The sequence below is a fragment of the Mesocricetus auratus genome, unplaced genomic scaffold (assembly GCF_017639785.1).
Source record: "Mesocricetus auratus isolate SY011 unplaced genomic scaffold, BCM_Maur_2.0 Super-Scaffold_100004, whole genome shotgun sequence".
NCBI lineage: Eukaryota > Metazoa > Chordata > Mammalia > Rodentia > Cricetidae > Mesocricetus > Mesocricetus auratus.
In genome coordinates, this window is record NW_024429189.1 from 5,046,407 (window position 1) to 5,056,876 (window position 10,470).

Below are 10,470 nucleotides of genomic sequence, written 5' to 3' on the forward strand. Positions count from 1 at the left end.
TTCCCTCTACTATGGTATCTCTCATCCTGCCCTCCTCTGTTCTTCCCCTGACTTAATCTTCCTGCTCCCCCATGTCCTCTTCTCCCCTCCTCTTCTTCCCTTCCCTCTCCCCTCCCTCATGCTCCCAATCTGCTCTGGAGATGTTGGCTCATTCCCCTTCTCTGGGGTACCATGCATGTCTTTCTTAGGGTCCTTCCTGTTTTTCAGACTCTCTGTCAGTGGGATTGCAGGCTGGTACTCCTCTGATCATTGCCAAAAATCCATATATGAGTGAGTACATACCATGTTTGTCTTTCTGTGACTGGGTTACCTCACTCAACATAGGTATTTTTTTTTAAGACAACAAGACATATCTGCTCCTAGCAGCACCAATCTGGTTCAGAGGAGATGATGGGCATTAAGGATACTCCACATGGAGTTTACTTTCTTAGTGAAAAAGTAAGCCACTGGGCAAAGAAGTACATTTGCCTCAACTGCTGACAGTGTGCTGTACATAACAGACAAACAGGACGCAAAAGAGAGTGACTGCAAAACCTTGCTAAGACAAGACAGGACAGTCCTGCAGAAAATCCTGCCTCACAGAAAAGTCTGTCCGAGATGCTAGGTCTATAGGCCACCAATGATGCAGAGAAAACTTGGGTGACTGTCCAGACAGCCAGCTGCTTTTTTTTAAAATCATTTCTCACATTTTTGGAAGTCACTTGCTCATACTTTCTGTTTACTCAGTTAATACTATTTCCTATTGTGATCTCTGAGGGAGTTGAATATTAGATAGTATAGTTACAGTTTTTATTGTTTATCAGACTTAGAAAATAAACTCATTAAAGACATGTAATTTGATAAAGTAAATTACAATAGAAAGTAAATTATGTACAAGACTTTGTACACACTAAGATAGGATAGAATAATGAAGTATTTTTTATGAATTTGTCAAATGAAAATGAACTACATATTTTCTCTGAAATTGTCAAATACAAATGAACTAGATATTTTATCTGAATTTGTCAAAACATGGACTAGACATTGTTGATGAACCTGTTGCCTGTATATATTGCCCATATTTATTGTATATAGTTTTTCTTATGTTAGTTGTAGCCTTCTATTTTTATTAGACAAAAAGGGCATTTGTAGTGATATATTATTCATGCTTTATTAAAGCTTGCCTGAGGATTCAGAAAGCATAGCCAGCCTAAAGCTATAGCTATCAGGCAGTGGTGACATACATTTTTAATCCCAACAGCCAGAAGCTAGGAGGTGGTGGTACACACTTTTATTTCTAGGACTCAGGATTAAGAGTTAGACTGTTCTCTGTGAGTCCAAGGCCACCCAGATCTACACAAGATTGATCCAGTCCTAAAGAGAAACAGCGCACACAAAGATGATCTCAGCACTGGGATCACACACCTTTAATCCTAGCACTAGAGGGGTATAAACGATAGGAGCAGGGTCTTCAGTAGTCAGTGTCAGGGATTCATTCTGCAGTCACATTGAGGAGAAGCTACAGTCTGAGGTTTGGGAGGGCTCTTGGATCAGCCATTTCAGTCAGAGGTAGAGTGGCATCTAGTGCCAGGCTGCTCTGCTTTTCTGATCTTCAGCTTGAAATTTGAGCCCAATATCCGTCTCTGGGTCATTAATTTATCACGCTACACAAACTCCTCTGAAGAAGACTGACTAACTCCACATCCATCCCCTGACAAAATTCCTTTGCTCTTCTAGCCCAGAGCTCTAAATCCTTAGTAATTTTTAAAAACTTAGACTCTCCTACTCAGGGTTCTCAAGCAACACCCTCAATTTTTTTGGTACCAATTTCTAGTGTTATTTCCTCTTTCTGCCACTTGGCAAAATGTACAACCGAAGCAACACAATGGAGGAAGTATTTACTCTGGCTCAGGGTTCAGGAGCTACCATCCATCATGGCGGCAGAAAGCATAATGCCTCAAACACCAGAACCATGGCGACATAGGCTCAGGGGTGTTTGCATCCCGAGGGATCAAGTATCGTTTAAGACACAGATGGGGATTCCATCAAAATGCCATATCTTCTCCTGAGGCTTCACTTCAAAAGGTTTACTTGTTTCCCAGAAAAGTGCTGCCATCTAGTGCTGAGGTATTCAGATAAAATAAATTCTGGGAGAAATCGAGAAAACATACACAGACATAAACATAGAAACTTATGCACAGATACACATAGATTTGCACATAGACTGTCTCAAACAAATAAAACGAAACACATATGCATATACAGAAACAGAGGTACACACATAATCACATGTACATAGACATGTCCCAGAATGCACAGTAACACAGCCCATATACACAGGCACACACAGACATGATGCTGGTACAGATATGAACACACACACAAAGTGATCTGTTGACACATAGAAACAGACACAACTAGGCACATTGTATACACTCATTGATACAGACACTGACATGGAGAGATACTTACTCACTTGTCCACCTATAGCAAATGCAAACATACATATTGCATTATTCAGGGTTCTCTAGAGTCACAGTAATTATGAATTCTCTCTATCTAATATATCTATATACATACTATATACATGTGAATTCATTATGATGACTTACAAGCTGCAGTACAACCAACAATGGCTACCTATGGGTGGAAAGTTCATGAATCTAGTAGTTTCTTAGTCCCATGAGGTGGAGTGTCTCAGCTGGACTTCTGTTTATGCTGGAATCCCAAAGAAGTGGTCTCCAATGCCAGTGAAGGAAAGGATGTCCTGACAAGGCAAGGGCAAGCAGTCCAACAACCCTTCCTTCTTCCATTGTCATAGATTTTTCACCAAAAAATGTGACCCAGATTAAAATTATGATTTCCTGCCTCAAGTTCTGGATAAAGGCATGTGTCATCCTGCCTCACAATCCAGATCAAAAGCCCATGTCTTCCAGACTCAAGATCTGGATCACAAGCATACCCTGTATTTCTGGATTGTAGTTCATTCCAGATACTTTCTAGACAACAACCAAGAATAGGTATCACACACTAACAGACTGGCACACATATCCACAAAGCAGGTAATGAGCTTTCTCTGTGGGGACAAAGAGAAGGGAGAAGTGAAGATTGGGGATGCATGAGGGGCTTCAGCATATGACCTGACCACCGTTCTCTTTTGGAGTGTGGAGAGACAGGAAAGGCAGCTGATCTAACAAAAGCTGAATTGGATTTGGAGACATTGTTGGGGCCAAACTGCTGGGTGGCTGGGGATCAACAGTGATGTTCTTAATCACAACAGAGTTTATAGGTTCCTCCTAAGTCTAATTCAGAGAGGAAGACAGGGCACAGAAGCCAAGGTCCTGGGGGGATTGGGCACAGCTCAGTTCTCAGGGGCTGTGGCTGTATGACACAGGTATGTGTCCAGCATTGCTGCGTGAAGAAGGAATGGTGTTTGTGCTTGCATCTGGGAGTTCTGAGTTAGATGAGGAGGTATGAATGCTTCCATTCTGTTGGGAATGGGGCCTGTCCATGGCAGGATGGGAACACAGAAAGAGTGGTTCTCTTTCTGTCTCTGAATTCTCTGGCAGAACTTGACTTTGATAACACCCTCCTCCCCTGACAGGCTTCCTAGGAATGATTGAAGACAGCCATATGTCTCCTTCAGAGATTATCACCTCTCTCAGAGCTATTACCTCTTCCCAGACTTTGGGAGAGGTTTGGACTCAGGCACCTGACTTAAGTCCCCAGGAGTCCCCATCTCTCACTATCCTCACTTCTATGCCACAAACAGGTCCAAAGAAAACAGTGCAATCAGCACACATCACAGGTGGAGCCTTTGTGCAGGTCAGATGAGGGTGGGAGTGTCTGGCGCCTGGTATAGGATAAATGTGCTTTTCAGAGTTCAGGTAGACAGAGGCGCCATGGCAGCGATGCAGCTGTTCCTGCTGACCACAGGCCTGACCCTGCTCTCTGTGGTGCAGGCTGGCTACATCAATAGAGGTGAATGTGCCACAACAGATAAGGTGAGGTCTCTGGGAGGTCTGAAGTTGGTAACCAGATTTTCAGAATCATGATGCTAGTCTGGGTTTATTGATAGATTCTGGTGGGTAGCTTATATTATGAGCTAGGATTTGCCTTCCAACATGGAGTTTTCATATTTTCTGCCACATGGGTGGTACTGACAGAAACATGGTCCATTCTGCCCCTCAGAGAACCAATACCTCCTTCTGTCAGTCAGTACCACTTCGGCTATAGCCTGAAGCCCCTTTTCCTGGATCTCTCTCTCCCTTCTGTCCTCCTCTGTGGTGACTTCCCCCATCTAGCTTTTAGGAAACTGGTACATAATTCGCTGGGCAGGAAACCTTCCATTCCCAGAAGAAAACCTGAGAAGCCCCTTGCCGCCCTTCACATTGTCCAAAAACAGAATTGGCTACTTGGAGCTCAGGATGAACATCTCGTGAGTGCCCTCAAAATGTCTGTCAGCTCTTGTCTTCATTTGCTTTTAACCCTCACTCCACACATGCTCTCAACATCAGCTGAGTAGAGGCTGTAAACATGGAATCCTCTTGTCTTGTCTGGGCAATCTGTCAGGTTACTTCTGTAACTGCAGGAAAGGTGTTCCCAGGAACAGAGTTTAGCACAGGAGACTCAGTGTCCCAACTGATGCATTTTGTACTGCTGCACACTGGGGAAGACAGGAACTTCCAAGCACAGTGCTGCTGGTTCTCTGAGAAAGCAGTGTGGTCACCACTCATTTCTGTGGAGGGAGGGCATCTGGATGTTCAGGGTTTCAGTGAGTTCTGAGGTCAATGAAGAGACTGAGTGATCATGGACATATTCGTGATTGTGTCATCTGGGAGAGGCCCTAAGAGAAACATTTGGAGACCAAAGGCATAGCCTGGTCTCCTAATGAAAACTGATCTAGGGTAGGTTGCTTGTAACATTGTCCTGAACTCCAAGTATGGACTGGCCATCGGCTCTGCCACTATCTGTATCTGTGTTTTCCACAGTCATGTGATGTGGAACACACAGAATGGATCAGAGAATTGGAAGCCTGGGGCTGTTGCTGCATGCGATGAGGGGAAAGGATGAGCTCTCCTCACTGTTGGGCACTGAACATGGGAGCAGAAAACCAACAGGCAGGTGTGAAGGAGAGAACCATGCTTCTTCCCTGTTTCCAGGAGTCCCATTGGATGTGTTGAGTTCAAGATGGCCATGAATGAAGTCAAAGACATGCCTTGCTTATTCACCCTTTGTAAGTGCTTGTATTTACACCGTTCCATTTCACAGACTCTTTGTGGAAAATGTTGATAGCCACACAGTTTGTTGTCTGTCTGCAGGGATGTGGCACTATGTTCGGATTGTGTTCATTGGAGGGAAGAACTTTGGTTTCGCCTATTTAAATGGCAAAACCAACAAAGTACATCAGAGGATGGCAATGTTCATGGGTATGTACTGCCCTGCCTGAGTTTGTGGGTGTTGCGGTGGCTCCCAAGATCACTGGGTACAGAGTTGCTTTCCACTTCCTTCTCCACTAGGTCTAGACCTGGCCCAGGGGTCATTGCTGTGATTTGTGGCACTTTGACATTGGGATTTGTCATCTCTCTCCACCTTCAGAGGAGAATTTGTGATATCCCAGATCCACATCCAAGTCCCATTCACCCATTCCTCACATCCTTTCCTCTCAGTCAGCCCTTGGTGCAGTCCTACTGTGAGCAGGGATGCAGATGGGATACTTTGTCACTAGGCACATTTCTTGTCACCTGTAGCCCTGTGATCTCATTAGGGCAGTAGGACTGGTGTCCCAGCATCCAGGGGCATGTGGTCAGAGCCCTGCTCAAGACCCTGTTGTTCATAAGATGCTCCTCTTTGACTGGATATTCTGAGGTCCTAAGGCCCATAGCTCACCACCAATTTAAAATGAAAGGAAGGGACAGATAAGAGAGACTCAGTTTATAGCTTTGTTCACTTCTGGGGAAAACAAAACTTGTGACTTCTCTGTCTTTCATTCAGAAAGTTTACAGCTTATAGAAAGGACTAGAAAGGATGGGGTGTTGACTTTAGGTCTAGAAGTAGGTTTTGTGAAAATTCCAGCATCATCACGCAATGGTGGCCACAACTGAGCATCCCGGTTACCCAAACATATCCCTTAACCCCAGACAACAGAGCCACAACAGGAGTTTCACATTCATTTATACACTCTCTCTCAAGACAGAAATGTGGAGAGACCTACCATTATCCTCTGAAGAGTTCAAGAGCATGTCCTGGTACACACACACACACACACACACACACACACACACACACACCCCTCCCAAGAGGAGCTAGAAATCAAACATGTATAGATTTATCTGAGGGACATATCAGTCACTTCCTGGTGAAGGCAGCTCTCCTGGTCCAATGTCCCAGGCTGTCTCTGTTCTCACAGAGAAGACACTGTAGACACTGCAGTACCCAGGAGTGTACATTGTTCCAAAGTATCCAGTGCCAGCTTGACTTGTGAACTGTACTTACCACCACCAACAAATCTTAGATCTTGTCTTCTTCCTGATCTCTGAAGATTTCACCACATTTCAAACACTGCCAGCATCTGCTGACACTCTGTTCTCAGGAGCCTTCCCCTCACGTGCTCCCACTTGGTTGGCCTCCTGTTCTTCTCCAGCATCCCTGTGCATGCTCCTTTGTTTCTGCTGCCCCCAACATCCCAAGATTTATGCCCACGAGATCCTAACAGAGTTCTGTGAGGTATCTCAGCCTAGACATGGAGGCCACAACAGAAAGAAGCCCTGATGGCCCTGTCCCCACTTACACATTGCAACCAAGGACTCCAGGGTGGTGCTGCTGTCCAGACCCTGCTGGTGCTGTGAGCGTCTCACCTACCTTGCCATATAAAATATCACCCTGGGCAAAGGAGGAGCCAAGTGCACAGCTGGCTCTCCTTCAATATGTATTTTGGATGAAGATGATGGACTCCTGAGGGCCTTATTGTGTGGTGGAGTCCTACTAATAGAACCTGGGAACAGAAAATGTAAGACGGGTAGTCCATCACTGATGGACTCCTTCCCTTTCACTCCATGCTACCCAAGGTGTCAAAATCAACATTTGCCTCTAGGAGGATGGAGGGAAGTGGGTCTGGGTGTTCTTGAGTTCAGGATGTCCCTGTGCGAGTAGTTCTGCATCTGTCCTCTGCCCTCCATGGCTGGGTGAATGGAGGCTTTCAAAAGAAGATATTGAAGAGGTACCCACTGCGTGCTCCAGTATCTCAGCAGAACTATGTGCTCAGGTGGTACTTGCCTCAAATAAGGTGTGAACTTCTTGATTTCCTCCTAATTGCTCCCATGTGGTTGGCATCCTTTTCAGAGAGTTTGGTGTGAAAACACCCTGTCTGTTGCTTGAATCTGTCTGTGTCACAGAAGATCTCCCAAAGGACTTGTGTGTAATTTGTCTATAGTGAGTGTCCTTCCCAACACTTCTCATCATCCTCACCTGGCCTGCAGGTCGCCGTAATCATACTGCACACCCAACAATGCTGATGGATTTCGAAACCCTTGTGAGCCAACTCTCACTGAACAAAACAAGCATCATCAACCCCCCTTTCGATGGTAATGATAAAGCTTTTGCTGATTCTCCTTCCCTTCTATTTATGATTTCCTTGTGTGACAGTGTCCCTGTCAACATGTTCCAGTTCATATCTTTTTGTGTTTACAAATAGATTCCTGTGAACTGGGAAAAGAATCCTAGTGCACAGAGGAACCCTGTAGAGACTACACGGGCACCTGGTGCTGGAACCTTCTTCTCTATGCAGCAGCAGGCAGAACTCCAAGAGACATAGTGCTTCTCCCACACACCCATACCTCTTCAGGCATCTGCTTTCAATAAATGTGATAAATAGCTCCTGGTTCTTTGTGTCAAGAATGATTCTTTGGGCACTCCAGCACACTGGTAATCAGGTACAGTCTGATGCATAGAACTGACCTTGTCTGTCAGGAAGAAAGGACTTCATATTTACACATCTTCGTACAAGTGGCATGGCATGGCAACCAGGATCACTGAGCTCAGCAGTGGACACTTGCATGAGGGTAAGGGCAGGAGCCTGGATGTTAACCAGTGAGAGTAGAAGAGGCTGAGTAGCTTTGCAGGGATGCACGTGTATGTGGCTAATATGGGTCACTGCAAGCACCCAAGTTCTTAGCACTGTCCTGAGTACTGAAGGGACTCTACCTAGCTGGGACATGGCAAACAGGGCTCTGGCAGGCTTTACCCTCCTCCCCAGTTCTCTCTGCTGGCTAAAAATGTTATAGTACATTCTTAAAACTATCTGCCAATTTCTATCCCTCATTTTCCACTTCCTCTTCCTAAGGCTGATTGCCAAGGTCCTTTTATCAATGCATTGATGTCTAGCAATCAAAAGCATGCTTTGGCTCATTAAATGAACATGCCAAATTAAAATTAAATGCTGAACCCTAACATGGGGTTTCTCCCTTTATTTTATAAACTGCCATTCAGCTATTGGCCATGTCTAGCTCTCTCTATCCAGAGGCAGTCCTTTTACCCCCTGCCTCAACCACCCCAGGGACGAATCCCTCTTCCTTTTCTTCCTTGTTTTCTCCCCTTCTCCCTTGCCCTCTATCTCCTGTCTTTGTCTCTTTTTCCCTGATCTTTCCACCTTTGAGGAAAATAAGTATCCTTTGTGCCAAGAACTTGGTCTTGGGTGTCCAGTCCCTACAGTCTCAGTGACAGACCGGTGTAGAATTCTACCAAAGTCCAACCAGGTGATCCTGTGAATACTGTGCTTGCTTATAGGCATATGGGTGACCCCAAACCAGTTGTATCTCTGAAATGTCTCACCATAGCTTGATAGAAAGTTCTCCACAGGTGCATTGATATTTTCTCCTTCAGTTAACCTGTAATACTCTGTATATTCTAAAGCACCCGTTGATAGGAAGAGACAATGGGTAGCCTTTGTGTAGCCTGGGGAGTGAATGGAAACTCAGGTGAGGTGGTCATGATGCCACTACCTTTTTTGTGAGGATCCCTGGACATATTTGATCTTGATGGTTTCTTGAGAATCACAGTTGCCACTCACAATTGGTGGTAGGTGTTATACTTGGGGAATAGTGCACCACCACAGGCCCATCCAGGAGCTCTGCACTCTCCTTTACTATGTAGGAAGCAGGTGCTTAGCTCATTTCTTGGATTCTTGTCATAACCGAACTACCAAGGGACTGTGAGTCTCCCAGAGGCTCATCCAATTGGGACCTGTGCTACATAGAGTCAAATGCCCCTTGCATCATACGTCTGGGGTGAGAATAATTGGGTTTGGTCTTGGGCATTGGGAGCATGGATGTGGACTTTGATTGGTACCCTGGATACCCCTGCATAATGGCGCACAATGTGAAGATAGGCTGGCTTTGCTCCATTGAGAACATAGACCATGGGATGGTGACATTGACAGGGTACACCCTGTTCAAAACAGCCCTTGACAGAGGGAAGCAGGCTTTGTCCTCAGAAGGGTTTCATCCAGCCTGGGTGCAGACACAGGATTCATGTGTGTCGAAGAGAGTTTCCCTTGGGAGCCAGCAGACAGGTTAAGAGGCTGAGATCTCTGCTGTGCAAATTCACTACAGGTCTTACTTGGATAGGCATGTGTTATAAAGAAGAGTGCACTTTTGTAGCCACAGAGACCTCAGGGAAACATGATACAACAGGTTAGAAGGCTGGGCCACAGGGTGGCTTGTCTGTGGGACAGGGTGGAGGTGAGCTGGATCCAAGGGACACTGCGTATGTAGTTGGTTTATTAGGCTCCATGTGTATTGACTAAATAATGGGGCTCCATGTCACAGTGTCTCTTATTCTGGCGCAATCAGAGCTGTGTGTCTGTCCCCAGAGTGTGAGAGCAAACAGTGGCTGTGGTTGGGGTTGGACTCAGAACTTCTCAGGTACAAAGCGGGTGATTGGTCTCCTCCAACTGTCCCCTCAAAGCTGTGTCAAACAGTCATGTTTACACAATTCTATTTCATTGACTCCACCATTCATTCATACCTCAAGAACAGAACTTTTCTTGAAGCAGAAACTTTTGGCTAATGCTGTATGATTCATATGTAAATAACTGGATCAAAAGTATTTTTTGGAAAGTGTTGAAAGCAATAAAAAAGAATGCACCTTGACCAATGTGAGACACCAGAGTCTCCTCCTTTGGGAGACTGTAACAACATATAGTGTAATAGTCTGTTCAGAGGGTCTATTCAGTTCTATTTGCCTGTTTCTAGGTGCTACCAACCATAGCTGAGAACCCAGGTAGGCAACCTTACTGGGAAGGTGCTAAAACACTTTGAAGTCCAAGGGGGAAGTCTGTAGTACATGCAGGGCAGTGCTAGAGACCACTTCGGGTGTAGAGAGATGCCTTTTCTTTGCCAGCTGCTTGGTTTTTCCCTACCAGTCGCCTGGGCTCTGCTGTGTTGTAGTCTCCAAATAACACACAAGATGCTGTATTAATTATGAAGCTGTTGG

The 10,470-nt window shown here is 45.3% G+C and overlaps 1 protein-coding gene across 1 annotated transcript; it reads left to right on the forward strand.

The window, feature by feature from the left end:
• Window positions 1–3,881: 3,881 nt before the first annotated feature.
• Window positions 3,882–7,701, forward strand: LOC121140146 (lipocalin-1-like). The gene is made up of 6 exons (XM_040744852.1): window positions 3,882–3,983; window positions 4,284–4,417; window positions 5,142–5,215; window positions 5,301–5,408; window positions 7,458–7,562; window positions 7,673–7,701. Exons 1-6 carry the CDS (start codon window positions 3,882–3,884, stop codon window positions 7,699–7,701), a joined length of 552 nt encoding a protein of 183 aa, XP_040600786.1.
• Window positions 7,702–10,470: the final 2,769 nt, after the last annotated feature.